At 36.7% G+C, this 22159-nt stretch overlaps 1 protein-coding gene across 1 annotated transcript in view; it reads right to left on the bottom strand.

Moving 5' to 3' along the window:
• brinp2 (bone morphogenetic protein/retinoic acid inducible neural-specific 2) overlaps positions 1–22159 on the bottom strand; it is a 198742-nt gene that overhangs the window by 64464 nt on the left and 112119 nt on the right. Inside the window, exons 3-4 of the mRNA XM_032565698.1 lie at positions 7293–7483; positions 5949–6130 (exon numbers count right to left, since the gene is read on the bottom strand). Of these exons, the coding sequence (XP_032421589.1) occupies positions 5949–6130; positions 7293–7483 (373 nt within the window). The remainder of the gene's footprint in view (positions 1–5948; positions 6131–7292; positions 7484–22159) is intronic.

Here is a 22159-nt window from a genome sequence, read left to right as displayed (position 1 = left end):
ATTTGAGAGCCTGTTTACTTTCACCTAAGTGGTTGAAAGGCTGTATGGAAAATTCAATTGAGAGATGAACTGCATATCTGAGTAGGTAGAAAACATGAAAATATTCAAAATCCTCTCTGCCAATACTAAACAACTTTTGGTGGAGGCAGTGTAAAAGTGTAGAGAGACATCTCAATCTGTACATATTTTGTTAATTAGATTTTCACAAGAGAATTGATATATGAAAACAATCAAAAAAAGGGAAAAAAGTTATGAATTTTATTTTTAAATACAACATGTGCATGAAAAACATTTATTGTCGTTCTTTTTTGTAGTCAAACGTCCACGAAGATAAATGTAAATTTAGTTTATTTGATATTTAAAAACATTAATATATCATATTTCTTACTTGGTATGTTAACTTAAGAATCAAAACTATCTGGGTTTTTTATGTCTTTTATCTATGGCATCTGACAAGAAAATTAAATTAAAAAATATGCACAGAGTCATCTCTCTCACTGAAAAAACACAGATAGTGAACGTTAGAGGCAATCTCCATGCGTAGAGCTATCAAAAGGACTATCTGCAGCCCTGATTCCTGCAACGTCTGAGGCTTGAGGCAATCAGCTGGGTTTCCTTGCAGTAATACTAATTGGCATTATAAACAACTTGTGAACCTTGTGTTTTAACCCTCCTGCTGTCTTAGCACGACGCTCAGGAGGAGGGCGGCAAATGTCACAGTCTGACAGCAGGGAAGCGGGGGTGTGTCCCGAAAGACCGCCAGTTCCCGAAACCACACACACACACACACACACAAAAAACACTCACAAAAGCGCATGTAGGGTCAGTGCAACCCTGCTGGACTGCGCACAGAGTAAAAAACTCAGGGGTTCCAATGGGCCCCATCTCTTAAGGGTTAATAAGGATCTGCTCTTACATCTTCTTTTATTATAGTTTGTTAAGATGATTCAGTTTAGCTACAAGTAGTATTGGCAGGTCAAAGTTTTACAAATAGAGATGCTTCATCCAACACAAATCACTGATGAGTTATTAAGTTGGAGAACGTTCAATAACTAATCACATAAAATGTTTCACCTTGCGAAAATGTGATAAAAATAGACACTACTTAATGCAACCAATATATTAATTTTCAAAATTTATTCATATTAACTATTCCTCCAAGCAAGACATTTTTGAGTCAACACACTTTGTCTGCAGGGACCATAAAGCATCAGAGCTTTGAGCTGTGCTCTCAGCATCGGTACTGAAAACCCGATGCTGAGTACACATCGGGTTTTCAGTTCCTCCCGAGAGGAACTTCAATGACAATTCATCTGAGAGCTGCCTCCAAACTCCAAAGATCTCTTAAATGAAAGGATCAATCAACCTGGAATATTTTACATTCAATGATCACTCAGTAGCGTGAATGATCATAAACTTTTTCTTTTATCTTTTTTTTTTTTGCGTTTTTACAGTTCAGAGGATGTAAGATTGTTTTTTTCCTTCTATTACATTTGAATTATTTATTGCAGCACTGCTTCTATCAAACCGAGGCTGCAGGTGAAGTAAACATACAGTTATGTTTATATTAAATGCCTGGTGATTTTGAATAACTCCACAATTACCCACAACTTAACCAGAAATGCTTTAAAGTTATTGGTTAATGGATGAGGTCTATTAGTAGGAAGGCAGGATGGACCTGGACAGATGTTAATAAACTGCTAAAAGACCAATTGACATTTTTCTTCTCTTTTAGATTCTCCAAATTCTTTTAAATTTAGAGTAGAATTTAAAAATCTTATTTAGACATATAAAGCTGTGAACGGATATGTTACATCTTCTATTAAATAATCGATTGTTCCATACATCCCTAAAAGATTATAGATTTACTTGTGGAGTACAATGGGATGCATATATTTCAGCTACAATGAAACCACTACTCGTTTAATGACATCCTGTCTACTTTTGCTACACTTCTTCTGTCATTTGAACTGGATCTGGTCCAAATTGGATTCTGTCATTGGGTATTTTGGAGTGACCTGAAATAGGATTGTGGCTACATAAATGAACTGAACCAAACCAAATGGGTTTCCATCATTACTCACAGTTTTGTTTACTACTGGTTAAATTAATATATAGTTTAATATTATTTTAACTGATGGGGTGATGTTAAGAACCACAGACAGTAGGGAGCGTTTTGAGGGACAAGGATTAAAGACTAAAACATTGTAGGATTATTGAAAATTAAGAATTCAAAAAATTACTTTTGCAGGAAATTATATTGACTATGCTGCATCCATTTATTCCTGTCCAAAAAGCTTTCTGTTTTTTGCTTGCATAATCTGCTACACTGAAATTCATAATCAAAATCTTTGCTTATTAAACCAATTCTGAATCTTTATATGATGAAAAACATTTAGAGGCTCAATGGTTTGCAAATATATTGAGATGCAGTAATGAAACTACATTATTTGTATGAGAATTGGGTGTTTATCTTGTTCTTGGAATATATTGTTTAAAATGCTTGCGCTTGGCATCATTTTTGTTGCAAAATGATTTTTTAATAGAATTCAGGTATCTCTGTGAAGTTGCTGATATTGAATTTCAATCACTGCAAATTTAAAAAACAATAAAAAATAGACTTCTTTGGAGTTTCTAACACAAAATCTTTTCTCCGCAAAATGTTTTCTAAATGGATATGTAGCCGGGGTTTGTTTGTGGAGAGAATGATGATATGTTCTGCTCCAACCTCCTACTTGGTGCTGCAGTGACACAAAGCCCAGTGGAAAAACATGGACGCAGGTCAAGTACATCCCACTCAGTGCTGCTTCCTCTTGTGTGATGAGTCTATATAGCAGAATACATTGTTGAAAATGGCCCACATACTAGACATTTTCATCTAGTGGGAAGGTATAAAAGGAGATCTTTTGAAGGGCTTTTATGTCTTTGCATGTATCCAGTTTTCATACGTTTTTGTTTATTCCAGATTTGCTCTTAATGTATTGAAAATGTAAAATGTGTTTTTTTTCCTCCCCTCAAAAATCTACTCACATTTAACTTTCTCTGAAGTATTAATTTTAGGTGTTATTTTGTTCTTTAAGGTCCAGATGTATTAAATGGTTGCAATTTCAAGCTTGCCTTTCTTCATTTCAGTTTTAAATTCTGCTCTATATTTATTTTTCTCTCCCTCTTGCTTTGTAGATGAGTCCAGCTTCAAACATGGCTGACAAATTAATTCCCTTTGCTCAGATCCTCAGCTTAGACTAAACAGATATTGAAGATTATTCCTATAAAAATAGAAGCTGGAACAGAAACCTGCCTTCTGCTTTTTAACCAGCTGGTTGTAATTTTTGTAGTGGCAAAACCTTTTTTTTATTTTTTTTTATTTTTTATCACGTAACTCAGAATTCACGTGATACATTTGTACAAATACATTGTAGTTGGGGAGTAAATCTAAAAATAAAGTAGAAAATGTGACTTTGGTACATCTGGTATATATTCACTAAATATTGTTAAAGTGTTATGTATATTTGCACCAGACTTGAGGGTGAGATCTAACTGTGAGTTACTCCAGTAAACGTCTGCCGTACCTTGGAAAAGTATCAATATGTCTTGAACTTTCTATAACCACAAACCTAAATAAGAATGAGGAAATGGGAATGTTTTGATACAACATACTGTGTATATATATATATATATATATATATATATATATATATATATATATATATATATATATATATATATATATACGAAACATGGTTTTCAAATGTTTTCTATAAATAATCTAAGAAGAGGGACTAGTTGCAGATCTTTAGGGCTATGTTCATCTTAGGGGAGGAAATCTAAAAACTGACATATTTGCCAATTTTTCTTTGCAACATAGCTGGAACCCAGTGAACAGAGAGCAAGGTTGCTCACCAACTTCCAAATCTCCCAACAGATCTGAAAAGGGAACCTCTGCCTTAGTTTTAAGTCTTTTCTGTCCTCTAAAATGTTCCCTTCCATAATTGTTCTACATTTAGCTGTATCTAGCTCACCGTCAACTTTGACCAGATTCCCTTCCCCTATTTAAGAAAATCAATCAGGGATAGTTTGTCAGTGTTGGTACTTTTCATTAACATTTACATGTAGGCCAAAAAGTTAAATTTTCGTCTCATCTAAACAAAGCACTTTCTTCATACATATTTCCTGTGTTCCACACAAACTGCAGACAGCATTTCTGAAGGGTTTGTTTCATTGCTGGCTGTTTTCATGCCACTTTTTCATAGTGGCCAGATTTGTGGAATCTCCAGTGGGCTATAAATCTCTGCAAAGAAATACCGATTCTCGGTCTTCAGACCCCAGCTGGCTTATACAAATATATTTATTGTTTATGTTAATTTCCCCCTGCTTTCGTAAAGGCTAGACACATTAAATGTTTTTGAATTCTGATCAAATTAACTCAATACTTTGAAGAACATAGCCAACTGTTCAAGACAAATCAAAGATATTTTTGTGTCTCACCATGTACAATTTACTACAGACAATCGGTGCTGAGAGAAATATTGTGCATTCATAAGTGTACATACTAGCAAACATAAATCATTTTAGCTGCAGTAAGATAATTACTTACATTCCCCCCAAAATGTATCATTTCTTTACTTTTTGTATAATTTCTTTTTCCCCACTTGCTAAAAGAGTTTGTTGTAATTACTACAACAAGAGAGCATTTTCATAAGTTAACTTATGAAAGTAATATTCACCCATCCTTTCTTTAAGCATTAAAATTAAAGTTATATTTATTGCCAATGTAAAAATCACTTATTTTTTTTCCTGAGGGTAAAATTATTCATTTTGAGTCCAGCATAAAAACGGTTTTATCCAAACATTTGAATGTTAATTGGAGAGCAATCAAGTGCTTTGAGCTCCAGTTTAAAGGGGCTCTTGGAAACAAAAATGGTCTGAGAGCCAATCTAACCTTTGCTTGCAGAGTTTTCAGCAAGTGGAGACTACAAGGACAAAATACTTATGATATACTGGCTTCAGATAAATTTGGCACCAAGCCAATTATTTGTCATTTCAATCAGATTTGTTATTTAAGTTGATGAAGAGAAGCATGGCCCACCCACCCACACACCTGCTGTCACCACAGGAAAGCCAGCAGATATGTGAAAAATGTTTTTCTTGGTTATTCTTTCCCACTAGACACCAAAGGAATCAGACAATGTATTGTTAGACAAAGGACATAATGGTTGGGTTTTTTTCTGTATTTTTGAGTAAAGGTTTAATCAACTGTGCCTCTTAAAATTAGTAGTTCAAAAAATTTCAGGTTTTATCTCCATTCTCTGAACTGAAATCTGTGAAGTAATGCAGCTACGGTAAGGAAAAAGACACCTTTGAGCTTGAAAGGCTGCCGTACCTTTAATTTGACAGTTTCTTCTTGCAGTAAAACAAATGGAAATTATTCCAGACGGCGTGTAATAGGGTACAATATGTATCTGTGAATGTGTACAATTCCCTTTGAGACCTTAGAGAAAGTTGACATTTGCGAAGCTGTGCTCCCTTTGAGAGTTGCAGTGCATGAACCGTGTCATTAATCAACACTTGCCACTTTAGATTAAAAAAAGGTGTTTCCTTGAACTCTTTTTAATCTCTTGAACCTTGAAACCAGGCACTGCAACAATAATCTTTAAAAATGATTGTTTGTTGAAGGTATTTGTTGTAGACGCAGCACCACAAAGATGTAACCGCAAAGACGAGTTTTATAGGAGCGTTGATATTGGACTCTCTACCCTCATAACTGGCTGCTTGTTAATCCTAAAAACCGCAAAAGTGTGTGTTTTAGCAAATAAACACTGCATTTGCATGTGCTTTATAGTGCATGAGCAGCATACTGAAGCAGACATTTTTCAGCAGGGCACTGAAGCAAACATTATGCATCTGGATTTGTACTGTAAGTACACATGCTGAGTAAATGAGTGCAGTACCTTAATGGCAGAGGTGGCAATCTGGAGGTGGTGGAGTCGCCTCAGGGTGCTCTCCCGATCGGTGAAATAAGACGCCGCCAACTGATGGAGCAGCTCCAGGGACACCACAGAGCTGTTGCTGTTGCCCTCCGACTTCTTATTTAGCTTCTGCTTGTCCAGGAAAATAGTTAAAGACTCTTCTCCTGTGAATCAAAAATCAATTTATTCATCTATGCCTGATTACAGAAGCTGCTACTTTTCCTGGAAATACTTTTTTTTTTTATTCAAGTATTTTGGAAGGTTTTTAAGATTTAAGGATTAACTCTTGTAAATCTCTATAGAATTATATGGGGAAGAATATAATGAGACTAATTTTGCAATGCTTATCCTTGAATGCGAGTCTTGACTAATCATTATAGCACACCTTATAAAATCAAAATACTTCTATTATATCCGTGCAATATCACAAGAATTTCCCAGTTTAGCTAACCAATGCCATTAAGCCTATTGGAACCCAATAACTGGAGAGGTTTTAAACAAGTCAAAGCTTACTGGTAGCTGAGTATTACCTGGCCATAAACTGAACACTAATATTCTGAAATATTTGTCTCTAATGTTAGACTCAGAGCAGCATGATATTAAGAGTCTATCAAAAAGTCCAAAAGGTGTGAGAACTACGTAAAATGTATATATGCTACGCACACATATACACAATGAAGTAAGTTTTTCTACTTACTTCATGATGTATTTGCATCCATCCAATCAAACACCATGTTCTGCATCTCTGTGTTGCCTTGTGATTGACTTGTGACCTGCCCAAGGTGTACCCCGCCTCTCGCTCAATAACGGCTGGAAATATGCACCAGCCACCTAATGATTTTATTGCTAAACAATAAACCATAAAAACTTAGCTTTTTGTTGAACATTTCAATACTGCGATTCCATTCAGAATGACAAAAGAGAGCATTTTAAAGCTCTACTGCTTTATTACACGAATTTGCAATATCAGTTTTGTTTTGTTCTGTTTTACTTTGCAGGGGTAAAGGCTGAAAAAAAACTCCAGCATATAGCTGGTGAAGAGAGCAAGAGTTTTATTCATTTCATTTTGTTTCTTTTTTTTTATAGATTTCTACAGCTGTGTGTGTCTTCTTCAGTGGAAAGGAAAAGGGGAATTTTACCACCGCAAGCAATAACAATGCTTAAATGCTTCAGGGTATGAGGTGTGGGTCTAGCTTACTTTTTCCATCTGTCTGCAGTGGCACACTGACACAGGATATCACTCCAACAAGTCCTAAAATGAGCATCTCTTCTATCTTCGTGTGTCCCATCAATTTCTAAGAATGAACACCTGCAGGTCCTCCTTACCTCCCAGGGTAGCAGAAACCAGGAAGTGGGTGCCGTACTTCTTGATGAGGTTTTCGTTGATTTGCTGCAGGGTTGGCCGCCGCCCCAGTAACCGCAGGTTGCGTAGGAACTCTGGTGCTAAGGGCAACGGAGCTTTGAGGAAATCTCTCTTCTCTGTTGCCAAGCTGTTCACCTTCCAGTGGCTGAACTCCCTGCAGGTATGAACAGATTTACAAGTGAATACACACTGTGTTCCATTGTTACTTCATCAGGCCACAACCCAGGACCTGCATACACAATCACTCTTTTGCAGAATGTAATTGAAGTCTACATAGACAGCGGTCACAGTTTTCTATTTGCATTCAGCAAGGAAGATGAAAGAATACCTGAATTGGTGTCTATACTTCAAATCTAGTGTCAACATGTGATTTATCAATCTAATTTTCTTCTAAGTTACTCTGCAAAAAGCTGCCAATCTGACCAGAAGTTCCCATGTCTCTCACCTATTGTCCACTGGAGATATTCACCAGCCCCAAAGCAAATGGGAATTAAATAAAGAAGGTATAGAAAACGGATGGTTTATTCTGTTACTCAATAAAAGAATGAACATTGTTTTGATTTTATTTACTAAGTCCAAAGTTTTTCTTAATGCATTCTGTCAATTATAATTTCCTCTCTGACCATTACAGAGTAAAGTGTAGATGAAAAACAGCAGAAGTTCTGCCTTCAAATGATGCGAGTGAAGATTTTGCTAGAGTATATGCTTAAAATGAATCAGAGTTTTGGTAAAGAGAAACACCAACCTTGGTGTGGTGTAAGGGTGGATTCAATCAAAACTTTAATTGTAGTGAAGAAATTCCCATTAAAATTTCAGCCGTTTTTTTGTTTTCTGGCCGAGATATGTGAATGACAGCAACATTAAGGTGATTTTTAAGTACATTTAATGTGAGCAAAGAGAACCGAAAAACATTGCATGTGAATGGTCTGGAAATGCAAATGCTATGATCATTATGGTAACACAAACATGATCAGCTGATTTACATATTTGAAGGACTTTTATGGACTAATTCAGTTTTAGCCTGTGAATTAAATTGATCAATTCTTTTTTAAGGGGGAAAGGGCGCCTCATCTGGTGACTAAATGCTAACACATTTCACACAACACAAACAACGTCTGATTTTCAAAAACCAAAACTGCTTTAATTATCCAGTTATAATTGTGTGGGCGAAAAAAAAAGTAATACCTAGCAGTTTTTAAAGCTAAAAACAGATCAAGGTTCCTCCAAAAAGTCTCATAAGTTGTGCCTATAAGTTAATAGAATAAGTTGTGCTTAAAGTCATTTATTTGGCAATTCCCAAATTCTAATTCCAAAACCTACACTCGGTCTGTATTGTATTATTGCTGGGGGTGAAACATGGGACCATACTGGGCTCTTACATTGGGGACACGTTGAGGAGGTCAAACATATGGGGCTCAGGAGTGAACAGCCAAGCTCTTTCAGCAAGAACAATAACCATTTCTTTATGAACTCACTTTAACTGGATATAATTACATATAAAGCTTTCTTTAATCTGTGATGTTATTACTAGTGTATTATGATTTGCTTTGTTTACAGCAGCAATTATATACTATTAGTTTATTGCATTTATGTACACTACATAATTAAAAATCGGACTTTTTTTTTTACTTTAGCAGATGCTTTTGATCCCTAAGTGAATAAGATGAACAAATTTCTCCTTCCGTGGCTTTTTACAATATGCAGCATCATCTATTGAATTAGAAATGCAATATTAATAAGACTCCTCCTGCTAAATGTTGTGAAAGTTCTAAATATGGGCTCCAGGGGTCAGAACTTAGAGTTATGTGTTAATTAGAGTAATAATATTAAAGTAGTAACTTCTTTATCTTTTCTGCATCTGCAGTGATTGTGGCTGAGACCCTGGGACCCGACACAAAACGAGGTGCAAATAAGCCTTTTCTTCTTCAGTTGATGGGAGTGATTGTTACTGCATGTATTTAGCGAAAAAACAGTTTTTGCAGTTCAGTAATAAAACTGGAAGCAGAACAGTTGAAAGAATCATAACGAAATACTAAAGACAGGGAGAAAAAATACTGAAAACGGAAACAATGCACATTACTTTACTACAGTGTTAATAATAAAAAAACACTAAGGAGAGTTAAGAATTTTAGTCATAAATTAAAATATTCAGAACTATTGAGTAGTTGGTTGCATTTTATGTTGTTTTGTGATTCAGACTGAATGCCAACCATTCCCTTAAACTCATAAATCTAAAGCTCAGTTTGGCCTCAAAATCAAAAACTTTTCCCACAATAAATAAATAAATAAAATAATATTAATAACAAATGGTGAAGTTTATTTTAGTGTACAAAAACAGCCTTTTCAGCCAGTCTCACTTATAATGTCATCTGTTCACATTTGACTAAGAAAAATATAAATTATTAATGTTCTAATTAATAAATGAGGCCAGAATGTTACCCCCAGGGGCATGTTTTAATCAAGCAAATTAGGTTTTACCATTCTGTACTCCATTGCTCTTGCTGTTTGACTAGCCAAATGATTAGTATGAGCAATGTTAAAAACTTAAAGTTATTCAATTAAAACCTAAATATTAAACTTATTTCAAGTCTTCAGCATTATGTGGCTTTTTTTTTTTTTTTTTACCCTCCAGGGGGTCTTTTGTGGGCTCTAATGTCCCTTATATGATAGTTGGCTGACAAGAAACGGGGAAGGAGAGGAGGGAAGACATGCGGCAAATGTCGTCAGGTCCAGGAGTCGAACCCGTGACGGCCGAGTCGAGGACTCAAGGCCTCCAAATATGGGTCGCGCTAACCACTACGCCACCACGACACGCCCAACATTATGCGGCTTTTATGAGAACGTCCCAGTGGTTCATCACTTGAGCTGTTATGAAGTATGAAATGTCCTGGTCAGAAAGAAGTTTATCGTTCTTCTTATATCTTGGAGTAAAAGAAAAATAATCTATCACGGAAGCTAAACTGATTCAAGTTAAAGAAAAAGTAAAGAATTAACGGCTTCAGTAGCTCATTTAGTGGTCTCATCTAATATAGAAATACCACTGAACATAAAAGTTCTGAGCTAGTTTTAAAATCCTAATCATAAAAAAGTACACAGTTAGTTGCAGCTCCTTCAACTGCTGTGTCTGGCAATTTATCTGTTCTTGTATGCATTGACCTTTAAAAGAGCCATTAAAGGTAATGAGAAATATGTCAAACTTTACCACATTTTTGTTTCACAGCATTATCATTATTGATACAATTATTATCAGATTAATGATCCCAGTTTCAAGAATGGAGTGTAGAAAACAAGGACCAGTAATTTTCCATGTAATTATTAGAAAATATGGAAAATTTATTTTTTACATTCTCAAACCTTCTAACCTTAGTTTTTGTCAGTTTTCATTGTGTAATGGCACTTTTTCAAATAACATCTTAGGATGAAAAGCAATATGACCACGAACATGTTTATTTGAAAAAAAATAAAGCATAATTATTCTAATGTCTTGCATAATATTATGGGGTTACTTGTTCCTCACACTTTTCATAACTGTTTCTGCAGCATAAGCCACATAGCTATGGGTATTTCTACATGTTAACACACAAATTAGTAAGGAAATATTTTTTTCATATTTCACAGAATTCTTTTTAATGATCAGTATGGTGTAAAGATGCAACCTGAAAAACATGAGGCACAGCATGCGAGTGTATTTCGGCACCAAAAAGATGACTGCAAGAGGGCTATTAAGTAAAAACCTGGTGCACAGATTGTGGATGATTCGGAGGATGAAGCATCTCTCTTGTTCGACTTCAGGGGGGGGCAGGTGATATGTTTAGTAAGGAAAAAAATCTGCCCCATGTCACCCCCACCTACTGACTGACCTCCTATGGCAAGAGTCCATACCAGAGATCCACAAATGACAGACCATGATCTGGATTTTATTACATTACAATCTTCCTATTTCTTTGCAAAGAGGTCAGTCAGGAGAGAGGAGACAGGTAAGCAATGAAACACAAACTGTATGTTTGTGAGGAAACTCTGCTTTTAGCCCTATGTCTCAAGGAAGAGAAAGATCCAACTCTGGCTGGATGGACTCCTAGCTCTTTCATTCCTCGAGAGAATTTCTAACAGGTTTCTCTCCAAAATTTACTCGAGTATTAAACTTGGCAATGTACACAAGTACATTGCCAAGACACAAGGTGAAAGTATGAAACTGAATGAGACATATTTGAGAAATCATACCCACTTAAATCTGAGCTGAGACCACAACTAATGAATCATTAAAAAAAATTCATGTTTGACACCAAGATCCTGACAAAGTCACTTCCTGCTCAGCAACAAGATCAATTTTGTCAGTCAACCCCCCCAAAAAACCTTATCAAATTCAGGAAGTTTCAAAGATAGGATGATTGCTGTAACTTTGGATTTGATGAGATCAGGGAATGCATTTTCTGTTACTATATGACAAAAAACTGTACACACAATTTCTAATATATATATATATGGCTACGTGCATGTACTAGTGAATACACAGTGTATTCACCTCCATGTTTTATGGTGTATTCAGAGTAACATCATGTGTCCATATAATTAATAATTAAAAATAACACATGAACAAATATTTTGTAAATTACCATGCTTTCATCAGTGCATAACACTGATGGTCTACAGTCTGTAGGCTGCTATTCAAGACAAGATAATGTGACTTATAAATGATGTCTAAATTAGCAGATTAGCTTGAAAAAGCTAAGCCCCTGATCTACATGCATGTGCAAACAAAACAGACTTTGGATATAAGTGGTATGAATCCGGTAGTCTGGAACAAAACACTGTTTTTTTTTCCCCCATGAGTGCACTTTCTCGCCTATACACACAGTAGAACATACACAGGAGGAGGTTTAAATGTAGTGTATCATTGTCACAGTTTCCCTACTAGCAGCTACTTTTTAGCGGTCAAAAGTTTACCATTACAGACAACACAGTACCATAATTATTGTGTTGACAGCTTCTCAGAAACATACAATAGGCCTGTTCTCCCTGATATTATAAAGAAAATATGAATAGGATCATTCAGGCAGTACTATAATAAAGACAGCAGTGGGCTGTAATTAGTTTTTCGTTGTTGCATTAAATGCTTGCCTTCAAAGAAGGACTCAGTTTTGCTACCATTTACTACAGAGCGTGACAAAGCTGTCCTTAGAAGGAATGGCCTCGGGAGCATATGGTCACACTTGTGCTTCATTAGGAGGTTCATTCTCTCTTAATGTGCCAATTAAGGTCTGCCCACAGCTGCACAGTCGCAGCACAACCCTAGTACAGGCTACCCTGAGCTCCGGCCACACTGTTCTGTCTAGAAGGCGGTGCAAATGAGTCAGCCTCAAATGGGTGTGAGGGTGCACCTTGCAGCAGGAAGGCAAAGACGTAAAGAAAAGAAAAAAAAATTTCAAGAGGAACAGAGACAACCTTTTCTTTCTCACTCTGTGTCCAGAGACACCTATACTTCCTTTACTTTCACAAGTTTTTCTTCTGCTTGCATTCTCAGCGTACTCTACTCTTCCAGTCAAGTCTAAGATGTCTCACTTGTAAAACACTTTTCTCTGCATGGCCATGGCGCAGCAATGCACCTTGTTCTTTCTACAGAAACAATTCCTGTTCTCAGCCCCCTCCAGACTCTGAATCACCTTTGCAATAATTGCTGCAGCCACACATTTACTTTTTTTTTTTTTTAAACCAAGCACACTGGTTAGTTAGCTATGTGCATATCAATTTGGAACTAGCCCTGAATGACTGATTAATGCAACTGCAGGGCCTGGAAAAAGTATCTAACGATTTCATTGTTTTACATTTTGTCAAGTAGCAACCAAAAATTTCAAAAATATTTATAGGGGGATTTTATGCTAGAGGCCCACAAAAAGGAGTGCACAATTGTGAGGTGGAAGAAAAGTGACACGGTGAAGGGTACAACACACATACCAAAACTGACCTTATCTGAAAGAACTGCTTTTCCCCAAGGCACTTTAAAAAATCCTTACCTAACCTTAGAGATTTTGCTACAACATTAACTTGCTTCAGGTGATAACATCCTGAGCCTTCAAGATGTGAATGTTTTGTGACTCTGAAGTGTTATGCTCAAAAGCTCTTGGCTGAATATCAGTGAGATATCAGAGGATATAAATGGATGGCAAATATCAACTAAATGAGTCATATCTGTGTAGCTGGGACGCACAATGTCTTCTCTCATATGTGTAACACAGCTGTTCTGTGAATTTCCGAGATTGTTGTTGGTGAATTTTAGTGAACAAACATACTTGAGGCACAGAACAACGCTAGGGAAACCAAGTCTTTAAATTCCAGCAGTATTTAATTCCAAATATTTTAAATCAGATGTTAATCTCATTCAGATGCAGGCAAGTACAATTCATTGCATGCACTGGCAAGCACTACTTGCAGCTTAGTATTTAGTCCCGCAAGTCACAGGATGGCAGTACACTTGGACTGATTTAGAGGTGCTGATGTAGACTGATGTGTTTTCAGCGTTGCTCCGCAATGAGTGAGCACAGCAAATGTGGGAACTGATGGTGACCGAGCCCGAAAAGCAAAGAAGCACACTGCATCATTTACTTTTCTCCTCGCTCCGTTCCCTAAGAGTTAACAGTGGGGCTGCTAGCTGACCGCTTGGCTAATGATGATAGATTGTGTTAATTAAAAGGTTTTAGCACAGCGCTGATTGCACCTGCAGCTCTGGCACTCATTTTTGCTGAAGAAGAGGAAATTTAGTTTTTAAATGAAGGAAGAAGAATCTCTAACCTATGCAGAAATTTATTTTGGATACTCCTCCTGGCAGCAGAGCTGGAAAGAGCAACACCTGGATGTCATTAGCTGTCAGATATCAGATGATATAAATGGATGGTCGTAGGGGTGAATGCATCACGTATTAATCATTTTTGTGTTTTTGAGAAAATTACTATTGTTTTCCCCAAAGGTTTGATTCCAAAGATGGAGGACAAATTGACACTTAGCTATAGTATACCGTGCATGTGCATACATAATTCCTCAAATATATCTTTAAAAATGTTACTTCAGACAAAGATAACGCAGAAAACGCATCAGAAAGCATTTTTTTTCTGAATTTTCTGCCATTAGTCTTTTTTTTTTTAGATTTTCCTTTCTTGATTGCCCACCTTTTCAATACTGGTCTATGATCAGCATCTGCAAACAAAAACTACATAAGTGAGCTTATTCTCTATTCTTGCATGATTCTATTTAAAATTAATAATTTCACAAGTATTTTATAGCTCAGTCCTTTTTTTCATTATTTCTGATGCAAATTTGTGGCCGACCTCTAGTAAAGATGCACAACAAACTTCTTATTAGCAAGAAGTTTTTATTAGTAAGCCATAACATTTTGTTTCCCTGTGGCATAAATATGACATGACAGAGAGGTTATTGTTTTTAACCACTGGCCTGTGGCTGGCTGAGGGCTCATATTTGTCTCAGTAGTCCTTCATATAGCGAGTAGGACAGTAGGGGAGATATAAAAATATACAAGGCTTTGCAGCCAGGAGTGGTTCCTTAAGGCCCCAACATACTCGGGCGCACTTCAGTCCGCAGAGATCCGCGCGGACACCAAGTAGACGTCCGCCGGACATGTCCGCGCAAGGATAGATTTTTATGACCGCGTACTTGGTGTCACACATTGAACTACCCAGTGGAAACAGTGTTCACATCGAACTGCTTTTCATGTGTCACCGGGCTGATAAGTTTGAGAATAAGAGTTTTATGAGTTCATTTTGTTTCAAAGTTGACATCAATATGATAACAGTCAACATAAAGTTGTCATGGGGACGTGATAGACACGTAAGCGAAAATGCTTAACAGCAACAGGCTTTATATATTCATGCAAATATTGACATGGTGAATTATGCAGAATTATAAGAACAAAAAACAAGACATCCCAGACTTCATCAGCAGCGGAGCAGAGGGGTGCCCTCTAGGGGACATGAAGGGATATTTTTATTTTGTTACCTAGCAAAAGTATTGCATTTCCTCTCAATAAATATTATGTTCCCTCGCAATAAGTTTTTGAACTACACCATCGTCTATTCTGCATGCAGTCACAGTGATAAATGTCAATTTAAAATTGCACACTGACCTTTAAAGAGCCTCACTCAAAATGTGTTTTGTCTTATGTCTAAATGCATTTATACATTTTCCACTCCTTAGTGCAGAAAACTGGTTGAAAATCGATCTATGCGTGTTCATGTTGGTTTATGCAAGGTGGAGATGGAACCGTATGAAAACAGCCCTTTATTAACCATTCACACTACCAACACAGAAAAGACACAACCAAAACTGTCACATGGTGATATTACGCCATGAAAATAAATCAAAAATAGTCCAAATAGTTTGGATATATTGTTTTCTTTCTTCCTTTCCTTGCAGAAAGTTTATGTCATGATTATGTCTTTGAGTAGAGATGGAAAGCCCAAGTTTGACCCATTTTGCTTCTAGTACTTTGCAAATAAGTTAGTGGTGCATTTGTATCCTAAAGAAAAGGAATGTACATAGAAAAACCTTTAAAACCTTGTATTGTAGCAGAAAGACTTTCAGTGTTCAAGATGTCGCATAATCTTGAATACATTATTGCGAGGAAACATAAAACATATTGCAAGGGACTGCAAAAGTCTTGCGTGGAAATGCAAAACAGTTGTTAGGTAAAGTAAAAGAAAAAATTCCTCTATGTCCCTTCGGGGGATCTGTAAGTGTGAATAATATCATGGACTTTATAAAATACCAAAAGATTCTGGGGGATTCTCCAAGCGATAGATCTTGTGGACTCTACCAGTAAATTGATTTTTTTTTTCCAGAAGGTGTTTTAACAAGATAATAATCCAAAGCATTATGGCAACACTGTGGTTAACCAGGCACAAAACTGTAAACTTTTTCCATAGGTCATCTCAGTCATAGTAAGAACATTTTATTTATTCATTTGTTTTTTTTTCCCAGTAAATGCCCTCAAGTCAAAGCTTGGTCTTTTTAAAAACTTTCCAGTTTCAAGGGATCACGGCTTTTATTAACATTTTTACCAGGGTGGTAATAGATTTTTAATGTTTTCTCATAATAGAACATTGAAAGATTCAATGAAAAGTATGTACACCTCTGAAGCCAAAAGTAAAGCTAGATAAACCCTTTTATTTATTTATTTTTTACCATGACTCCTTTGTGGTTTGGTCTAGATCCAAATTTCTAAAAATGAAAATAAAAAGAGTCAAAGAATTTTGATGGAACAAAGCCATAGAGAGGAAATGTGAACGAAACGCACACAGAAGTGAGAATTGCACTTGTGCCCTCTCCCACCGTGTTCACTACAAGCCTGTTTGTTCGGAGCTGTGACTCATGATGAGAAGTTTGTGGTGTTGTAAGTGAACAGAGCTGAAACTTTATAACGAGCAGCATCACCTGAATCAGGTACAGTGTTACCTATTAATAAGAAGTGGCCCACTTATTATTTCTGACTATTTCTGGAGTTGGTGGTTGCGGGCGGAGGGGGTTTGCACAACCTTCAGGTTCTCCATAAAAATTGTGCTTCATTGTTCACAACAAATCCTCCATGGAAATGAGCTTTGGTGCGCAGGACAGGTAATATTTTTTAGCTGCCTCATCGGATGTGTGGTTTTATTAGGCTATTACGCTCAAGGGAACTTGGTTATCACAGCTAAGAAGTGAAAACACGAACACTTCTGAAAATGAAGCAACGTCAGCAGCTTAGAATAAATAAAACATCAAATTTCAAGACACTTCTTGAGATGAACTTGATTAATTCTAAAAGCTGCGAAATGAAAATGTTTGCAAGCTTAAAATTATGACTGACACGTCCGCTTTTGTTACACATCACTCAGCACGGAGGCCGAACTGTACATACGGCTCCTAAACCTGAAAATTGGCACATAACATTTTTCAAACAGCCTCGTCAAACATTCAACCACAGGATTATTACTCCCAAACACTACATATAAAAGAAGCTTGGCTCTGCTCTGAAGCGAGAGCCGTTTCAATTTTTCACCCTAGGAGCTGAATCATGAAGTCGATTCTCTTGTCCTGGGATTCGAGTTCATTAAAACTCCCCGCTGTCTTGCAAGGACCCTCTAGAAATAGACCATCAACCCAGCGTGGAGGAAGAATACTAGTGCATGATTTTTAATGATGTCTGAGGTGCTCCCATCCAAGTCATTATGCCTCTCCTGTAAGAAATTAAACTAGAAGTTCACTGCAAGAGACCCCAAACAGCGATGGCATTATGACAGCACATGGGAGCTGTGACATGAAGGGACTAATAGAGATTACTATGTGGACCAAAAACATCATCTGCCGTAAAAAAAAAAAAAAAAAAGTTTCAGCAATGCAGCATGCTGATTTTAGAGTCAATATTATGGAGAGAAAGTCAACAAATTCACCATTCGATAATGTGAATATCTCGGTGTGCCATGAATTTATAGAAGACATCACCTGCCTGTTTATGAAGCTGGCAGATCTGGGTTGGGTGTCTCCGTCAGCTGCTTTTGACATTTTTCACATTTAAGCTCTCTGCGTACCTTGAGACTCAATATGCCATTAACGCATCAATAACACTGCTGAGATTTGACATAGAGCAAATCCTACGTAATTCACTAAAAAAGCAGGACGTAATCTGTATAAAGTGAGCTTTGAAAAGGGAACCTTAAAAGAAGTAATTACTTAGTAAAGATTATTGTTTGGTCAAATCTCACATCTCTCATCAGTGAAATAAACACATTCTCCCCAGTACATGCCTTCTAGTCTGCCTAAAACACTGCATTGCCTGAGGTTGGGAATTTTACCCATGTACTGTTTGCTCGTGGGTCTAATTTAACACAAATATATTTCAATATTCAATTTATTTAATTTTTTAAAAATGTAATTCAACAGGAAAAAGATTGTGAGATGCTTGCAATTATTTTAAAAAATCTTATCACTTACTCCCTTAAATTATAAATATATATTTATGTTGTTCTTTTTTTAAAAAAGGCAGTAGAAAGAGAATTACATTGTAATGCTCAATTTCTGGGTAAACCAAACAATGCTTTTTACTCTAACTTTTGCTATGACTTGCGGTGCATTATATTTGTACTGGGAAGTCAGATTGTGTGGATTCCCAGTTGGTAAAGAGACTGAGAAAGTCAGAGCACAGCAAGCAACCCGGCATCTGATATCTAACATGGTTTGGGTTATAAAAACTATAAACTAAGAACTTTTGATGGTTGATATTTCTTTGACCCAGTCAAGTGGTGTTTTAACAAATAAACTGGGAGAGAAAAGTATTATGGGCCAGATTTGTTACTAGTAGTTAGACCAAAACATCCCTCCACTGTGTTTGAGGCTTTAATCATCTAAAGCAGCAGTCGAGTTGTGCTAAATGAGCCTTTATGTCTTAGTTCTTAATAATCAATGGATTTCCAGTCCAAATACATCCACATGAATGCCCAATCTTTACAGAGTTACTAAAAGTCTTACTTTTTCCCACCAATTACTTGCAATCAGTTTGTGTTTGCATGGGAGATCCAAGCAAGGCACGGGATCATCTACATTAGTGTGGACAGGGCCTGAGGCATGCAAAATATATCAAGAACCAGTTTTAAAAGTGCCTGCTGGCTTGGATGAAGAAAGTTTGCTATTTAAAAATAAAAGGTGAGGGTGTGAACAGCTTTCTTGATTGAACTGGCACAGAAGTGGCATTCTTAAAAGTGCCTTGCTTAAACACAGAAGCGGGTTACATCTTTGAGAATACACACTGCAGATGTGAGTGATCAACAATAGCTAACGTGAAAAAATGTTTAGTGAAATTTACAGCAATACACATGACTGGTTACTGCATAAAGAAAGCTTAAGAATGTTTGGTCTTTTAGGAATAATCATTCCACATGGAGTTTTCAAAAGAATTACTACTGTTTAATCAGAATGTGCTGGTGAAGGCAGGACAGGCCCCTTGTTTTTCCTCCAAACAAGGGGCCTTTCCTTGATTGGAGGAACGTTTAAAGTAAAAGTGCAGCAGCACAACAACCTCTAAACACAATTTTTCTACCCTGATGATATTTTGCATTTCTGCCCTGGTTCGTAATGAAACAGCATATTGGTTCGAAACATGCAAAATCTATCCCATCAAGCGTATTCTAGTGTTACTTAGGCTTTGACAAAAGTTAACTCTAAGGATGTGCGAGACGCTCTGAAATTTACTCCCTTGCCTTAATTTATCAGGACCATACAGGTGAAATCAGGGAGATGAATGCCTTGGTTTCCCTATTACATTTCCCTCAGCTATTTTGAGAGTTGTGCTATAACCCATCTCCTCCCCTCGGCGTGAGTATGTGTGTGTGCATGAGAGAGAGAGAGAGAGAGAGAGAGACAGGAGGCTGATATGTCCTATTTCCATTGCACCCTAAAAAACTAGGTTTGGGAGTTTATTAATTTTTTGTTTCCAGCTCTCCTGGCTACAAAAAAAAAGGGACGAAGTCTATCACTTCAGCGTTAGATAACCATTTCTGCATTAAAACGAATCCATTTCAAATGAGGAGACTTCAATTTGTCTGTTCCCCAGCTGAATAATTGTTCTGAAAGACACTGAGATTAAACATCTCTGGTGTCTTTGACATAAAAAGTGATCTGCCAGTGTTAATTTGTTGAGATGTGCTCAGCCTGTCTCTGTGTGGTTTCCCTGCCACTCCGCAGTAATACATTTTTGAGAAGCCACAGCTATATGGGCACTTGCATTATTCATAGCTGCTACTACACAAGGGAGATTACGTATTGATGTGCATAGCGAACCCTGCATCACACAGGGGAAAAGTTTTCAGAGTTTTTATAGATCTGTCTGTATATTTGAGATAGTTAGGTGGGACACACACTTTAACAGATGTATTTAATGACATAAAAAAAACAACAGTATAGGTAATTAGCACATTTTTCTTTTCCTTTCAGTATTGGCTCAAAAAGCTAGTATAACATGTCATAAAAATGTGACCCAATGAAACATAGCAAGGCTACTAACAGCTGCGCTGTATAATTTCCATATAACCTGGTTGTTGGTAGTCTATTGTTGAGAAAAACAGAGTAATAATATGTAACACAGAACAGTGCAACTGCTGATATTTTATTGTAGATTTTTATTTGCCAACAGCTTGTAGAAAAAACTTGTTCAGACAAGCTCACACCTTAAACCTTTCCACACAGCAGCTCTTTTTCAAACTGTTTTGTGCAGATTTTAATTTTATTTAAATAACTGTTAGAAGTGAACCTATACTGATCCCTAATAGCATGTTTGTTTGTATCCCTGCTGTTTATCTTAATCAAACTCTGGTTTGTGTGTCATCAAATATTACTCCCCCCTTATACGTCCTGCCCATCCTCCCTCTGACGTTTTGCCGTTGTAATATACTCAATCATAAAACTTAACTGCTAGGTGAGAAAATAAACAGAGAGTTGTTATTATTATTCTTTTTTTTTTCTTTTTTTTTGTTGCAAAATTGGCAATTTCACCCAAATGAGATCAGGGATTACTGGCAGACAAATCAAGGATCCTCATGCTCTCCCACTTCCGACATCCACCCCCCACCAACAACTCTTACCCTGCACTTTGTGAATAGAGACTAAACCTCTGCATTATAATTCAAATTGACTTCTGCTAAATTGAAAGGGAGCGCACGCGAGAGGCAAGCATACAAATGCAGGTTATTTTGCCTCTTACAGTTCTGCCCTGTAGTCATTTCCCAATGGAAAATTGGCAGAATGTAGAAGAATCCAGTTTGTTTGTGCCTTTTATTCCAGCTGAGATGAAATAATTGAATCAGTGCGTGTTTATACACAGATGTGGCGGCACTTCATAAATACAGCTTGCTGTCAATCTCGCCCTGCTGGGAGCCTGTTTTGCCAGCAATTTCCCATACTGCACGCATGACATGTGCGCGCATGTGGGCAACAAGGACCAATTACAATCCAATTCCAGTTCACTAGTATGAGGTGAAGATTGTCTGTGGCCCCGGTGTCACCAAAGACTCAGGGAATAAGACAGTTATTAGAGATTGCCTTCGACAGTACTAAAAAAATAAATGACACTTTTCTGACACAAAGTTTCAATTTCTAGTTTGACATGGTTCTTGCTGTAATCTGTTTTTAGAAGCTCATCAGATTACTGCTTAAACAATTTATGAGAACATCTTGACTTTAAAAAAAACCATCTGTAATGTGGCACTAAACTACATAGTGTAAATTTTAGTGTTATTTCACATTGAACATAAACTTTTAAGTTGTTAATATTAAGAATAATTTCAGAATTCCAAGGATGAATGGATGATGATGGATGGACAATACAAGGAATGAGAGAACTGGTGGATGGATGGACTTAAGAGCAGAAGGGACAGACAAATAAAGTTGGTTTATGAAGAAATAGAAATGCAAAATTTGGGATACATATTTCCAAATGTGTATTTTTTTCTTTTACAACACTTTTTCAGAGCTGGAATGTGGGAAAACACTTTCCCCACATTCTTTCCCAGAAGACATAGTAATCCTACAATTATTTAATGAATCAATGTACATTAAATAAATATGCCCAGATCCTATCTAGAAATCTGCTATGGTCACACATTACAAATCAAATGGTGCTAAATATCACAGGAGATGACATCTCAAATATGAAATATTCCCATAAAAACAGCATCCCATTGTAGATTCATATAGTAGATGGGCTTCATATCAGATTCCAATCCAATCTGAACCAGTTTATGCATAAACCCTATTTAAGATGACAAATGCTTGACTATACAAAAAGAGGAAAAGTGAA

The sequence above is a fragment of the Xiphophorus hellerii genome, chromosome 6 (genome assembly GCF_003331165.1).
Source record: "Xiphophorus hellerii strain 12219 chromosome 6, Xiphophorus_hellerii-4.1, whole genome shotgun sequence".
Classification (NCBI taxonomy): domain Eukaryota; kingdom Metazoa; phylum Chordata; class Actinopteri; order Cyprinodontiformes; family Poeciliidae; genus Xiphophorus; species Xiphophorus hellerii.
The sequence above is the reverse complement of the archived record's forward strand: the minus strand, read 5'-3'. Positions and strand labels throughout refer to the sequence as shown.